At 50.2% G+C, this 15,809-nt stretch overlaps 2 protein-coding genes across 2 annotated transcripts in view; both read left to right on the top strand.

The window, feature by feature from the left end:
* Positions 1-5,956, top strand: part of LOC101517970 (C-type lectin domain family 4 member F) — a 39,126-nt gene extending 33,170 nt beyond the window's left edge. The window contains exons 6-8 of the mRNA XM_058667355.1: positions 3,284-3,435; positions 5,063-5,181; positions 5,618-5,956. Coding sequence (XP_058523338.1) covers positions 3,284-3,435; positions 5,063-5,181; positions 5,618-5,768 — 422 coding nt within the window. The 3' untranslated portion in view covers positions 5,769-5,956. The remainder of the gene's footprint in view (positions 1-3,283; positions 3,436-5,062; positions 5,182-5,617) is intronic.
* A 6,768-nt stretch (positions 5,957-12,724) lies between these two features.
* The window catches only part of FIGLA (folliculogenesis specific bHLH transcription factor), a 30,755-nt gene continuing 27,670 nt past the window's right edge, over positions 12,725-15,809 (top strand). Inside the window, exon 1 of the mRNA XM_058667354.1 lies at positions 12,725-12,991. Coding sequence (XP_058523337.1) covers positions 12,788-12,991 — 204 coding nt within the window. The 5' untranslated portion in view covers positions 12,725-12,787. The remainder of the gene's footprint in view (positions 12,992-15,809) is intronic.

Below are 15,809 nucleotides of genomic sequence, written 5' to 3'. Positions count from 1 at the left end.
GGAGTTAAGCAGTGGATGGAAGATTTCTCTCTCCCTCTGTCTCTCCTCTCTATAAATATGCCTTTCCAATAAAAATAAGTCTTTTTTTTAAGTACTGATGCCTCTTGAGACTCTTCTGGAAGTCTGCTGTAATTTTGCTGGCACCCGTGGTGGGGAGGGCAGTGGTTGGCATGTAGCCTGGGCAAGAGGATATTTTTAAAAGGCTTCCAGGTGGTGCTTAAAGCATCAGGGCTAGGAACCATTTGTATGACTTTACTGTAGCTATTTTAATCTCTTGGGCTACATGGTCTGTGTTGCAACTACCCATCTCTGCTGTTCTAGAAATACAGCCACCAAAAAATCATACAAAGAAATTAACTTTATAAAAGAAAGACTTATTTCACTTATTTGAGAGGCAGAGTTACAGAGCGAGAGAGGGCTCTTCCACCTACCAGCCCACTCCCCAGATGGCTGCGACAGCCAGAATCTGGCTAGGCCAAAGTCAGGAATTTCTACCTAGTCCTCCCACATGGGTTCAGGGCCTCAAGCACCTGGACCATCTTTGACTGTTTTTTCCAGGCTCATTATCAGTTAACTGGATCGGAACAGGAACAGCTGGTACTCTGATCAGTGCCTACATGAGATGCCAGCTTTGTAGGCCTTGGTTTAAGGTGCTGCACTACAGCGCTGGCCCCAGATAATAAATGTTTTATAAAAAGCAGCTGCTGGGCCCGGCAGCGTGGCCTAGCGGCTAAAGTCCTCGCCTTGAAAGCACCGGGATCCCATATGGGCGCTGGTTCTAATCCCGGCAGCTCCACTTCCCATCCAGCTCCCTGCTTGTGGCCTGGGAAGGCAGTCAAGGACGGCCCAATGCTTTGGGACCCTGTACCCACATGGGAGACCTGGAAGAGGTTCCAGGTTCCCGGCATCGGATCGACGCACCCCGGCCCATTGCTGCTCACTTGGGGAGTGAAAACATCGGATGGAAGATCTTCCTTCCTGTCTCTCCTCCTCTCTGTATATCCGGCTTTCCAATAATAATAATAAAATCTTTTTAAAAAAAAGATAAAAAAAGCAGCTGCTGGTGAATTGGATTTGCCTATTCTCAGTGTAGACTCCTGGTTCTCAGACCTTCTAGTACATCAGAATCCCTTGAAGAGCTTGGCTAACAGCAGATTGTTGGAATAATTTCAGATTCAGCAGCATTGATGCAGGTATGAGAATTTGTGTTTCTCCCATGTCTCCAATGCTGCCCAGGCTCCAAGAAGCCCTGGTGTTCACATGGCTCCCTCTCTTCCTTAGCCTTTGTCACTGACTTCCACTGCTGGTTCTGGCTGGGCTAGACCTGCCTTCCTCCTGTTTCTACCAGGTTAGATCTTTCACAGGCCAAATCTACATGTGTCCCCATCCTTCTTTACAGTTTTTTTTTTTCTCCTAGGGAAAATCCTGAACTCTTCACATGGCACATGCAAGCTTGTGCTGGTGAACCTGCCAGAGCAGTCTCCTACCTCTTACGCTTTGGCCTCCTCATGCAGCTGTGTACTGACTGGCACGCCTCCCTGCTTTGGTGCCTACACCTTTTCCTGCCTGTGATCCTCTCTGGGCACCCACTACCTCCAACTCTTCCTCATCCTTAAGACTCAGTTCAAGCAATTGCTCTCAGAAGATAACCTTCCTGAGCCACCTCTCCAGCCCAGGGAGACAGACCCTTGTACTCACTATTTGGCCCTGTTGGAACCTGCAGGAAGTTTTCAGTCACTGCATCTTTCACACCTTTTCTCTCCTGTCTCACTGACGTGACCCTACTTTCTTAGAGGGCACAAGTCATGTCTTTGTGATCTTTGTGTCACAGTCCCTGGTTCACTGGAGTTAAGAATGTTGAACCATGTGCAAGTTTACCTTGCGGGTTCCTGGGGAGGAGATGCGACCTGAAGAAAAGGCGGGGACAGTGCTCTCTTTTGGCAACTGACAAAGTTTATTTTCAGGGCCTCAGTTTTTATACATTTCATGAAACAATGGTTCAGACGTAACTCAGAATTAGATCATGTCTAAGAACACAGAAGCAACAAAGAAGCTAACAAGGCAACTTAGAGTTATTGAAACCGGGAATAGACAATACTGTCTGTCCTTGATTGACTAGACAGAGCACAGATGTGTGCCTATCTTCAGGGAGAGCACGAAAGCACATCCAAGGACTAACTGGGGGCAGGAGCACACTGTAGGTGAGAGGCCTTCCGCCTTCTCTTTCCTGGAGCCTCTTCTCAACAGGGTCCCACAGGCCTCCACTGTCCCAGATTTCCTACGGGCTGTGTTCTGACACAATGGATCTTGAGTGAAAGAACACATGATTGAGGAGCCCCCATGGACCCATTGCAAACAGCTGTGACACAGAGAAAGCTGGGGGAGATGAGAATATTGGGGCAAGTGCCCACAGATGGAGCTATTAGAATGCATTCAGGCAACTCCTACAGTTACTTGGCTTAGCTCTTCTAGAAGGGTCTGACTGTGTGACCTACAGCAAAGAGTTTATGATGGAAGGAATGTAAATGACTTGCCTACTGCTGTTTGGAGCTCCCATTTAAAACCTGGACCCAGGCTTCCATCAGCTGGTCTCACACACAGGATCCATTTCAGGATCAATCCATTTCAATTCAAATCTGTAAATACAGACACCAATGCCATTCAGCATAGTTTTAGAACAGAGGGGACTGAACCTTCTGTACCAAGGGCTGCAAGTGATTGCATTTAAGTCAACACATCAGCTACCTGACCACCAGCTACTGGCTGAGTTAGCCCCTACAATGTTGGTGGCACGTTGAGAGCGAGTCTGAATAAGCACAGGTGTAATCTACTATGAAGAACCTACTGTGTAGTGTTTCATTTTCTAATGTGTGAAAATAAAATTAAATGGAACAAATAGAATTTGGTCAAGCAAAGCAGGTGAGGATGAGGTCGCTTAGGGATGGCCGTGGGCATGGGCAGCTGCAATAGGTGGAGATGGAGTCGGAACTAGGTGAGGCTAGGAGGTGGCTGCAGTCTCCAGGGAGAAGAGCAGGAATGGGATGGCAGGTGGGAGCCATGAGCTGGGAGAGAGCAGAGGGGTCAGGGGCAGAGAGCAGGTGCCTGGAAAGGTTCTGGTAGCCAAGCTGAGTTGCCTGGAAACTGTGAGTCAGTGTTGGGGGCTACCTCCCAGGGTACCAGGTAGGGGACAGCTGAGTGGCCTCCAGACCTTGCTCCCAAGGCTCCCCAGGCTTGTGACTCTCTGCAGTCAGCTCCTCTCTCTCTTTCCTCATCTTGGCCACAGCTCGAGTTCTCCGTGCATCCCTGGAAGGCTGGAAGTTCTACAGAGGCAACTTGTATTACTTCTCTGAGGACAAGAAATCCTGGCACCAGGCTGAGCAGTTCTGTGTGTCCCAGGGAACCCACCTGGCTTCAGTAACCTCTGTGGAGGAGCAGGTGAGAGCTGCGTATAGCCCTGGGCTGGGGCAGGTGAGGGCTGCATGTGTCTCTGGGCTGGGGCAGGTGAATGCTGTACGTGGCCCTGGTCTGGGGCAGGTGAATGCTGTACGTGGCCCTGGGCTAGGGCAGGTGAGGGCTGTGTGAGACCCCAGGCTTGGGGGAGTTGTCATGTGATGTGGAACTTGTGAACTTTGACCTCCTTCCCCAGGGGGGTGTGGCAAAGGTGCCCCCTCCCCAGGTCTTCTCTGTGAGGCAGGGAAGAAAACATTTATGGAACTCTGAGGGGCACCTTACCCTGGAGGCAGAAGGGCTGACAGCATCCTGCTTCCCCTTTACCGTGTCCTGGGTGAACAAGGGAGACCCCCAGAGTCAACGGATGTCAGCCAAGGGAAGGGAGGAAAATCTGGCCCCAGAGGTCTGCTCTTTTTTTTTTGATTTTTGATTTTTAATTTTTGCTTTTTTAATTTACACATAATACTTGTATACCTGAGATTTAATAAGAAAAAACACATTGTTAAAGATATACCACTAAATTATAAAAAGCAAGATGCAAGTGGCTGACATTGTGGTGCAATGGATAAAGCCACATATGGCTTGTGATACCAGTTCATATCCCAGCTGCTCCACTTTTGATCCTGCCTCCTGCTAATGACCTGGAAAAGTTGAAGATGGTCCAAGTGCTTGCACCCTGTCACCCACAGAGGAGACCCCGATGGAACCCTTCATTCCTGGATTTGGCCTGGTCCAGCCCCCACTGAACCCATCTGGAGAATAAACCAGTGGATGAAAGATCTCTCTACAATTCTTCAAAATAGATACATATGTATATATTTGCAATATACATATATTTATATTTATTTATTTTTATTGGAAAGGCAGATTTAAAGAGAGGAGGAGAGACAGAGAAAAAGATCTTCCGTCTGCTGATTCACAACCCAAGAGGCCACAACAGCTAGAGCTGAATTGATCCAAAGTCAAGAGCCAGGAGCTTCTGGGTCTCCCACATGGGTGCAGGGTCCCAAGACTTTGGGCCATCCCCAGAGGTCTGCTCTTACAGTGGTCCTCTACGGCCCTGCTTTTCGCTGGAGTGCCGTCCCAGTCCAGAGGTCACAGGCAGGTCTGGAGCAGGAGTCCCAGACTTTCTTAAAAGGCCAGGCACATGCATGTCTGAATCTGGGGACCCACAAGGGCAATGTTGCCCAGATGGCTCATCTGCTGTGGTCCTTGTTGGAGCTGGCCAGGGTGATGCCAGCACCACAGTCGGCTGGATCAGTTCAGCCTACACAGCTGCCACTCCTTGAGGCTCTCCCTTGTGTTGTAGGCCTGACATAGGACACACTGACAAGGAAAACACATCTTATCAGGCTACAACCTGGTGTTTGTCCCATATCAGGACTGTTTGTCTTGGGGTCCCTTGGAGCTAGTCAACCTGGAAGCCGGACTTCCCTGATGGGGCTAGACTCCCACCCTGGGTCCTGGGAAGGGCTTGGCAGGTGCAGGAAGCAGGACTGACTGTGCAGAGAAGCGGCCTTGTTCCTCCTGGGACCCCAGGATTGGGGGGACAGCTAGGAGAACTAATCCCTCCCTCACTGCGGCAAAGCACAACATGGTTCTGTCTTTGCAGGCATTCCTGGCGCAGGTCACAAGCAGCCGTTACCACTGGATCGGCCTCACCGATGGCGGCACAGAGGGCTCCTGGCGCTGGACAGATGGGACGCCGTTCAGCAGCACCCAGAGCCAACGGTGAGGCGAGCACTCTGTGGCCCTGCCCTGGTGTGCCTGTGTCCTGTGCACGTATCCCACCCTGCCGGTGGGTGTGGCTGCTGAGCGAGTGGTGGGTGTGGATCCACAGGCCTGGTTGGGGTTCTCCCCTGGACCCCTCCGCAGCGGGGCTGGCAAGTATCTTGCAAGGGGAGTCTTCCTACAGTTGTGTTTCCCACTTTCTGTATCAGGCCTGGCCCCAAGGTACCCCTTCTCTGTTAGAAGCCAGTGTAGCTTCATAGACCCTGCTCTTTCCCTATCTTTTAACCCTCAGCAACTGAGGCAAGCCCTGCAGGGCCACCTGCAGGGCCTCAGCCCTGTCCCTATCCTGGGTTCACTGGAAGATAACAGACCCATGTCCCAGCATGGGAAGGAGACGCCGCGTTTGTCTAACAAAATGAAGCCCTGTTGTTCCCAGGTTGTGGGACGCGAACCAGCCGGACAACTGGCGACACAGCAATGGGCATTATGAAGACTGCGTCCACATCCAGAAGAAGTGGAATGATATGGACTGTGATGCCTCCTATCACTGGGTCTGCAAGATGCCCACAGGCCTGGGGGCAGCCTGAGGGCAGGCACAGCTGAAGGGGCACTCCTATGGCCAGCGTGACCTCCATGACCTCTTAGGAGCTTCCAAACTCAACTTGGTCTCTGTGGCCTTCTATGGGCCTTTGGTTTTCCCGGCTTTGTCTTATTGTTTAAACCCTCCCCTGTGTCTCTCGTGGGACCTAGCGGGATCAGTGACTGCTGCAGGGGAGAGCCTTCCAGTGCCCCTGTGTCCCCTGGTTCAGCAAGGCCTGCCAGACAGCGGGCCCCTAATAAAGGCTGTCTGAGCGAGTGTGGGTGTTGGCTCCTTGTCCTGGGACAGCTTCTCCTTCCCTTGGTCTCTGTCTTACAGACATGTTTGCTTGAAAGGCAGAGAGAGTTTGTTTATTATTTTACTTGAAAGACTGAGTTATAGACAGGGAGAGATCCTCTAACTGCTGGTTCACTCCTCAAGTGAACACAGCAGGCAGTGCTGGGCCAGGCTGGAACCAGGAGTCAGGAACTCCATCCAGGTCTCCCCTGTGGGTGACAGGGGCCCAGACCACCTGCTGCTGCTCTCCCAGGTTTATTAGCAGGGATCTAGATTGGAAGTGGAGTAGCTGTGACACAAACCAGCACTCTGATTGATAAAGGATGTGGGCGTTGCAAGCTGCAACTTAACTTGCTCTGCCACAACACAGGCCCAGGCTCCTCAATGTCCCTTGTGTCTCAATACATTTTTTAAAAAGACTTATTTTATTTTTATTGAAATAGATTTACAGAGAGAAGGAAAGATAGAAATAAAGGTGTTCATTCCACTGGTTTACTCCCCAAATGGTTGTAATGGCCAGAGCTGAGAAGATTTGAAGCCAGGAGCCCAGAGCCTGTTTCGGGTCTCCTATGCAGGTGCAGGGTCCCAAGGGTTTGAGCCATCCTCTACTGTTTTCCCAGGCCACAAACAGTGAGCTGGATGAGAAGTGAAATAGCCAGGACACAAACCAGCACCCATATGGGCAGAGTTACAGAGATTACAGAGATAGATTGGAGAGAGAGAGAGACAGAGAGAGAGAGAGAGAGAGAGAGAGAGCATTTCCATTCACTGATTGATTCTCCAAATGGCCACAGCAGCCAGAGCTGGGCCAGCCTGAACACATGAGCCAGGAGTTTCTTCTGGGTCTCCCACAAGGGTGCAGGGCTTGGGCCAAGAACTTATACCATATTCTGCTGCTTTCGCAGGCCATTTGCAGGCAGCTGGGTCAGAAGTGGAGTAGCTGAGATTTGAACAGGCACCCATATGGAATACTGGCACCGCATGTGGCGGCTTCACTTACTATGCCACTGTAATATCCCTGCTATTGAGGTTTTCAAGTCAGGCATATGAATTTGGTGTACACTAACTGCTTATTAGTCACATTTTCTAAACAGATTTCAAGGACAGTGAAGCAGCTAGGACTTGAACTGGCTCCTGTAGGGTTGGTGGCACCACAGACAGTAGCTTTACCTCATTCCTAGAACTAGTCCTTTTGAGTTTGTTGCAAGTAATAGAGGTTTAAAAAACTAGGAACTTCCTGAGAGGTGCAAATCACAGGACGTTCTAGCGAGGCAGCTGTTCCTTGGGATCTGGAATGGCTGCAGTTGAATGATTCCAGCCTTTTACCACTCTCCTGAGGGCTGGCCTTGCCCTAACTACAGCTTTCTGACTCTCAGAGCCTTGTCTCTGGCTGCAGCCTCTGCCTGCACCTGCCATTCATCTGTGCAGGACTCAGCTTCCTGCCTGCTTAATTTAGAATTTGCGAAGCAGTGCCGAGCCGGGTCTGGAGGCTCCCATCCCGGGGACATGGCCAGAATTCTGGGCCCAGGCGGAGCCCCAGTGCTCCTGCTCTGCCTGGCTCCGGGCTTGTCAAACCCTGCACTCCCTGGCCCGCGATTCTAGTGCTCTCAGCCCCTACAACTCCCATGTTTTCTCCTTAGCTTTTGAGACTGCCAACCCCTGTTGAGGGCCCTCCTGCCCGGGCTGGAGTCTGGAACGGGCCACCTCATCAGGTGATTTCCTGACTCAGATCCCTTGCCTCTTGCCCAATGGCCGTTTCCTGTGCCAGGGTTTTCCAGTTGCTCTCGGTGAAAGGGCTGGTTGAGTTACTCCACCCTGACAGGAACGAGATGTCTGTTCTGTCTTGTGTGGTCTCTTTGGCTGCATGGGACATGACTCAGCCTTTTCCTATATGGATTCTTAGATCTGTGTTGATCTTAGAAACTCCTCGCTCCAAGATTTTCTGTGTTTTCTGCATAAGCTTTACAAATGTGTGTTTTACCCAAACATTATTATTCCATCTAGAAATTATTTTTGAGAATATTGTGAGGCTGGCCTTTATTTTTAAAAAAATCACTAAATTTTAACCAATTCTTATCCCTTATTGGAAAAGATTACTTCCTCAAATATGAAATCCATGAGCTGTTTCTAGACTCTGATTACATTCCAGTAAGTGCTTTTTTCCTTAATTGGGACCACCTTGTCCCAATTGCAATTAAAAACATTAAATTAGCTTATTTAATTGAAAGACACAGAGACCCAGATCTTCCATCCTCTGGTTCACGCTTCCAAATGCCTGAACACCCAGGGCTGGGCTAGGCCACACTCAGGAACCTGGAACTCAATGTTGGACTCTCATAAATGTAGCAGAGACCCAAGTTCATGAGCCATCATCTGCCTCCCTCCTCCCCAGGGTGTGCATCAGCAGGAAATGAGAGCCAAGACAAACCCAGGCACTCAGACACCGGATGCGGGCACCCCAAGTGGCACTTGAACCACTGCACCCAAAAACCTCCCCCTCCTGTCAGTTTAGAACGTGTTTTCTTCTCCAGTTGGGCAAGTGCCCCTTTAGCTTAAAAAAAAGGTAGGTCTGTCTGGGACAAGGTCTGGTGGTTAGTGAATTTCACTGAAGGGAGGAGTTAAATTGGTGCCTCACCCAATTTTTCATCAGAGCATCCTGGAACTTTTAATCTCAGTTAATCCAATGGCCACAGAGAATCCCTTGGACAAGGATTCTCCAGCCTTTTACCTATCATCCAGCCTGCTGTAGTCCCCCAGGGTAAGAGCGCCAGGGGAGAGAACTGGGCATCTCACTGGGTGGTGGAGGTGGGGGCTTCTGGGTACCCTGCTTGTAGAGGCTGGGCAGACCTCTCTGTATGCAAAACACCCTCAGCAGGGTAGGCCACCGTGGGGGTGTTGCTTGGATACAGGAGGCAGAGGGGATGGCAAGTTCTATATGCTCTTCCTAACTCCTGAAGCCATCAGTCTTTCCTGCACTTGTAAGCTGCGAGCCTTCCTGCTTTCCCAGTACAAACTGCTGTGGTGGTTTTCAGTCCCCTAGCTACTGCCCGTACCCAATCTACTTCTCAGCTCTGCTGCATCAGCTGTCACTCAGCCATCAGGCCAGCTCCCAAATTTTGTGGAGATTTCTTGTGTTGTTGATTCACGTCCAGTTCTTTGTTATCATTACTTTTGTGGGTATGGAAAGGAACTGGAACTGAATATGTGCATTGAATCTGTATATCTTTTTCCTTTTTTCAGTCTGCCTTTCAAATATAAATGATTTTTTTTTTTAAGAAAGTCTTGTATTCAGGGACAGCCATTTGACACAGTAGCTGAGATGCCACTTGGGACACATGTATCTCATTATCAGGGTGCCTGATTCAAGCCCTGGCTTCTTATTCACACATGCCCTGGTTGGCAGCAGTTGGCTCCCTGTCCCTTACATGGGAGACCCAAATGAAGTTGCAGGCTCCTTCCTGGCTTTGGCCTGGCTGAGCGCATAGTATTGTCTGTGTCCAGAGGTCAGCACACACTGATTTGAAAGCAGGGGACTCCAGGGACCATCTTCACTGAGCAGTGAGATGCCCAGCCTTCTTTCTCCTGCAGACTGAGAACCAACAGATGCTTTCTCTTCCTTGCAAAGAAGATGAAAATAAATATCAAAAAATGTATTTTCTTTGCTAAAGTTTTTCATCTGGTCTTCCATGCCTTGACTGATCCAGAGAGAGAAGAGGGGTGCTGTGTCTGATCCACAGCTGGCCAGTGTAGAGTGACATCTGGCCCCAGGGTGGCCCATGAGGGGTGTGTTCTTTGCAGCCGAGACCAGGGTAGCCAACAGGGGATAGGCAAATGAAGTGTAGGAGATGGAGTGTGGGCAGCTTCTGCATGTTTGTGTCTTGTGGTGGGAGATCTGGGGGTTGGCTGCCTCTTCCTCTTCTTCCCTCCCCACCTCCCTCCAGTGCCTTTCTGCACTGCAGAGGCACCATGTTCCAGAACCCCGAGTACCCAGGGCTCCAGATGGCAGTTAAGATTATCTACTTATGGGCCTGGTGCCTTGAGCACGCAGGGATCACATATGGGTACCAGTTCTAATCCCGGCAGTCTCACTTCCCATCCAGCTCCCTGCTTGTGGCCTGGGAAAACACTAGAGGATGGCCCAAAGCCTTGATACCCTGCACCCAAAAGAAGCTCCTGGCTCCTGGCTTTGGATTGGCTCAGCTCCAGCTGTTGCAGCCGCTTGGGGAGTGAACCATCAGACGGAAGATCTTCCTCTCTGTCTCTCCTCCTCTCTGTATATCTGCCTTTCGAATAAAAAAGAAATAATTTTTAAAAAAATATTATCTACATATTAGCAATAGTTGTGTGACACCCAGAGGGTGGAAGCAAGGCAGATCTCAACGTCCGGTCCTGTGGTCTATTCTGTTTTCTATGGTAGGTAAAGTGGTGGGAACTGCACCTCTTGGTCACCGTGGTCCAGGTCTTTCCCAGTATCACCGAGTCCAGTGACAGCTGTAGCAGCAAGGGCTCCTGGCCCTTGGACTGAGTTATGGTGCAGTGTTCTCACACTCAGAGCTCCCCCTGCCCCTCCAGATCTCCTGATGATTGTGGAAGCACCTGGATTAAATCCCCCGGTACCTGCTGGCAGCAGCTGGAGGAGTGTCTGTCCCTGCCTCGAACCCAGCCTGGGGCAGTGGCCTGTGGGGCCTTTACTGCTGTGTGAGGCCTGCCAGGCACTGAGGATGGCAGAAGCCACTGCCAGGGGACAGCTCTGTCTTTAGCAATGACACCCAAGTTAACGTCCTTGCTCCCAAGGCCTTTTCCTAGGGCTGGGGCAGCGACCAGGGGCAGGAGCCTCAGAGTGCAGAGAGGGAATTGGACCTGTTCAGCACAGGTGTGTCCTCTGTGGCTTTAAGAATTTTGTCCATTCACCCAGGTCAACTATGTCAATGAGACAAGGATTGTAGAATGTCTAAGGGTACAACAAGCAAAAACTGTCCAAGTAAATCACATGTACACTCTCAAAATCCAGGTGCTGAACCCCAGATCCTGCTCCCCTGCCATCTGCTTGCAACCCCTGCTGCAGCCACGCAGTGGCCAGATTCTGTCTCTCTCCTGTCTTGCGTGACCTCTCCTTCCAGGGCAGGGGTTCCAGAGGGGGCACTGGCTGCTTGTGCCCAAGGAGAGGCAGCAGTCCTGACCTTTTCGTGGCTGCCTGGAGAGAAGCAGCTCATCTAGCACAAGAAATACAGACGAGGACAGCCACAGCCATCAGCATGCAACAGGTGTGAGCCCTGCATCATTATCTCGCGTGGGGAGAGGTGAGCTACTTGGACCGCAAGTCTTCTCATCCTCCCGGAGAAACAGCTTTCTGATTTTGCATTTTTACAATGTGTCATTAGAGTCTGCACTTAGGCGCAGCTTTACATTGTTTTTTAAAAAGATGCACTTATTTGAAAGAGTTAGAGAGAGAGGAGAAAGAGAAAGCTGAGAGAGAGATCTATCACCTGCTGGTTCACTTTCCAAATGGCCACAAGCCAGGAGCCTGGAATTCTATCTGGTGTCCCAGCTTTCCCAAGTGCAGGAGGTGGCTAGGAAGTGGAGCAGCCCGTGATCCCAACGGGCGCTCCTCTGGACGCCAGCATCACCGGTGGTGGCTTCACCTTCTGTATCATAACGCCAGCCCTGGCAATTTTACTTTAAGATGGCTTCTACCAGCCCCCTCATTTCCCTCTAATGAGACCCAGAAATAGACCAGACAGACGGTTACAGCAGAAACCACTTGTCAAGACATTTTGCCATCTCCAAGACCCAAGGAGCTGGGTTTGGACAGGGAATGCTTCAGGGTGAGGTTGATAAAGAGACGCGACAACAAAATAAGACATACACTCCAGGATGAGACCCAACTGGAAAGGGGGAGACTTCTGGGGTGTTGCTGGGGTGACCAGCAGGATCTGATGGGGAAAGGGCAGTGGAGGGGTCCAGCATGACCCTGGACTTCCTGCCTTGTTCATGCCTATAACTCCAACACTTGAGAAAAGGCACAGCCCCACAACAGAATGACGCCCACAGGATTGTTCATAGACACCAGTTCATGAGCAGGGGATCTAGAAGAGAACAGCGAGCCCTTTGGCATCCTTCTTGTAACTTTTCTGTCACTTTTATTTCTTCTAAAACGAAATTTGAAAAAGTTTTTTGCTTTGCCAACGCATTTTTCCTTATAAATATGTATCTGCATACAATCTGGAGGTAACTTAAAAAGTTCATGGAGAAAGTAATTAAAAGATGTAAGTTTTGATGCAAGTATCTTTGAAATCCATCCTTTTTGGGGGTAATACTATTTCCATTAATTTTCTGTAGACTCCTCCTATACATGAGTATCTTCCCCCCCCCCACAAGAAAATAACCTTGTAATTCCACTTTCCACAAACCGCTTGAAATGATCTCAGATGGGTGTCTTTGTGGAAACTTTCAGCCCCTGCTTGGTCTGATTTAGTTAAAATTTGGGGGATGGGTGTCCCGATGTGGGGATTCAAGAAAACGAGCCGTTCTGGGGCGTGGAGGGTGGAGAGGACTTCGGGATGCAATCTACAGTGAGGACCGACCGGGTAACTCACCACGGCCCGGCAAGGCGGGGCGGGGCCGGCCTGCGGAGCGCGCGGACAGCCCAGGTGCGCCGGCCCCGCCCCGAGGGCCTCGCGCGCCCCGGGCCGCAGGTGAAAGGCCGGGGCGTGAGGGCCTCGGCGCACCGCCATGGACGCCGCGCTGCCCGCACCCCTGGGCGCCCCGCAGGCCGAGGTGCTGGAGGATGTGCTGCATGAGCAGTTTGGGCCGCTGCCGCAGCTGGCTGCCATCTGCCGGCTCAAGCGGCGGCCCTCGGGCGGCTACTCGTCCACCGAGGACCTGCAGCTGGTGCTGGAGCGGCGACGCGTGGCCAACGCCAAGGAACGCGAGCGGGTGAGCGGCCCCAGGCTGTCCAGTCCCCAGGTCCCCTCGGACCTCCCTCCCGAGGCCCCGGTCCCTGCCCCGCGCGCCCTGTTTGGCGGCTTCGGAGCGCCGCCTCAGCCCCTCAGGTCATCCGCGGCGCCGGAGCGGATGCCAGGGGTCCTGACGGCTTCAGAAGCGGCTCGGCGGGCACGTCCTGTGCCCAGCTTGGCACGAGCGACCTGCGCCTGAATATCACCACCCAAGGGCGCCTATTGAGTAACGTGGGGGCTCCTGGGGCGCCCCTGGCTCCTTTCTCTTGTCCCTCTGCAGCTTGGCCTCGAGGCAAATGTGGGCTGAGAGGAAAGTGGGGGAACGGAAGTTCCCTTTGAAAAACAATAATGAAACACGACACCCCAGGGGTGCACCCTCACTCCCACTCCACCCGGGTCGGGAGAAAGCGCCCGTTCTCAGGCGGGCGCAGGACTCGTCCCTCGGGGTGCCAGCGACATCTGCTGGCGGCATTTTGGTATCGCCAAGCGTTGGACCCCACGCGCCAGGCTGGCTCTCAAACTTGGTGTTTAGTTGGTTGCTGCACAGGCGAATCTGGAGCCGACAGGTGAGGGCTAGAAGGGGAAGCTATGTGCTTTAGAGAATTGGCACGGGGTTTCATTCTTTTACTGTTGTTTGTAATGATAAAATGAATACACCTGGAAAATACTGGCAAGTGTGAAAATACTGGCAAGTTGGAGCGCTTCGTCACACAACTTAAAATTTTTTTTTACCTACTTATATTTCACTGGAAATGTAAAGTGAGGAGTTGCATCCCAAACGTCCCCAGTGTCAGGGTTGGGCCTGGTGGAAGCCAGGAGCTCACAACTGCGTTCAGCCTTGCACGTGGGTGGCAGTGACTCTGGGATCTGCTGTCTCGCGGGGTCTACGCGAGCAGAAATGGAGCTGAAGTGGAGAAGTCGGGTACGTACAAAATGTGGATGTCCCGAGTCGCTGTGCCCAATGCCTGCCCTGACATGTCTGCATGCATTTCCTTCCATCTTTTTCTGTGTGTGTGGTGCATATACTTTTACAAAGGTATGCACATCCAATATGTAACCTTGTAATTTTTGCCATTAAGCCTTGCCAAAAGCAGTTCATACTTTCTCAAAGGCTGGAGTTTGCAAAGCTTGGCGTGTAAGTGAATCATGCATGCAAGTTGAAGCTTTTTTCTGATCCATGGAGCTGGGTGCCTGCCAGTCATTGCTGGAGCAGTTACCAGGCTGTGGGATACAGTTTCAGCAGGTTTTGACACAAGTTGCTTAATTGTTTTCTAGAAGGATTTTCTAATTTTTAAATGTACAGGATTGTCTTTTTCATGCTTTTCCTGATGATAAGTATAACAAAAACAATGTTCCTGGCATTGCACAGGAAAAAAGTGGCATCCAATTTTTAAATTAATCCAAGATGGGTAGACAGGGTTATATTTATTTTGAGTACCATATTTTTTTAAAATTGTGTTTTCCATGAAACAATGTTGTAAGTTTAGGGAGACCTCCCTCCCCCTTCCTCCTTTACCATTTTTCCTTTTCCCCGTTTTGTTCCTGTGTTACCACAATAATGTAGTCTCTTAATACAAATCACAAGTTTAGCTTTCTAATGTTTAAATGTATCCTGACCTGACAGGCAAAGGAGAAAACCTAGTATCATACTGTGAAGGTGTATTTAGAAGTTTTGTTGCTAGTCCTGCTTTTATTCAGGGGTAGAAATGCATACTGTATAGTACCTTTATTTCCTGGTAGGCTTGTCTCCCTTGTACAGTTCATATATATACACACACATACATACTTGTCTACACAATATATTCTTTATGTATTGGCTGTCATATAAGAGAATACGTATTTGTTGTTTTGGGGACTGACTTACTTCACTAAGTATAATGGTTTCCAGCTTGACCATTTTGTTGTAAATGTAAGATTTCATTTTTTATGGCTGAGTAATATTCCAAATAGTAGATGTACCACAATTTCCATTCCTCTGTTGATGGGCATTTGGGTTGTTTCCATGTATTGGTTATTGTGAATTGTGCTGCTATAAGCACAGGTTGCAGGTTTCTCTATCAGCTGCAGATTTCATTTCATTTGAATATATAATCAGTGGGGTTGTTGTGGTCTAGGTTAGGCCAAATATTTATTTCCTAGATTCTCGCCTCTTGCCTAAAAAGCATTTTAAGCACAGCCACTGACATGGCTTAAGCAAGTGGTAGGGTTTATTCAGGGTGAGGAATACACATTAACATGGGCCCTATTAGGGGAGTGAGCTAGAAAGCAAAAAGGTAAGGGAGAGAGGTTGCTACCTTTTGTTCTTGGAGTCTGTCCGCAGGAAGCAGGAAAGTGCGTATAGGAGGCCAAGAGCCCAAGCATGTGGGTGATGAAGAGCTGAGGCACCAGTGATGAAGCACTTAACCAAGACAGTGAGCTCCTCCCCAGCGGGAGCTTTTATAGGGTTTGAGAGGGGGAGTGGCCACAGAACAATGCAACACTGTCCCCCTCAAGTCCCAAGGAATGGTGGGTACGCAATCTCAGACACATGGGCGGGCAAAAAGTATCACACAGGCTGGGAGGTGCTGCTTCCAGACTCATGACTTTGAACTAGCTGCCTGCCTAGACCATATCAGGGTGTCTGGGTCATATGGCAGATTAGTTCTGCTGTATGAGCACTCTCCATGCTGGCTTCCATAATGGTTGTACTAGTTTACATTCCCACCAACAGTGGCTTAGGGTGGATACAGTATTCAAATTTAATGCAGCTATAGGTGTTTCCATGTCTTCAAATGTTATCAGTGTTATTTCAGGTTGGC

The sequence above is a fragment of the Ochotona princeps genome, chromosome 8 (assembly GCF_030435755.1).
Source record: "Ochotona princeps isolate mOchPri1 chromosome 8, mOchPri1.hap1, whole genome shotgun sequence".
NCBI classification, from domain to species: Eukaryota; Metazoa; Chordata; class Mammalia; order Lagomorpha; family Ochotonidae; genus Ochotona; species Ochotona princeps.
This window is presented reverse-complemented; position numbering and strand designations above follow the sequence as displayed.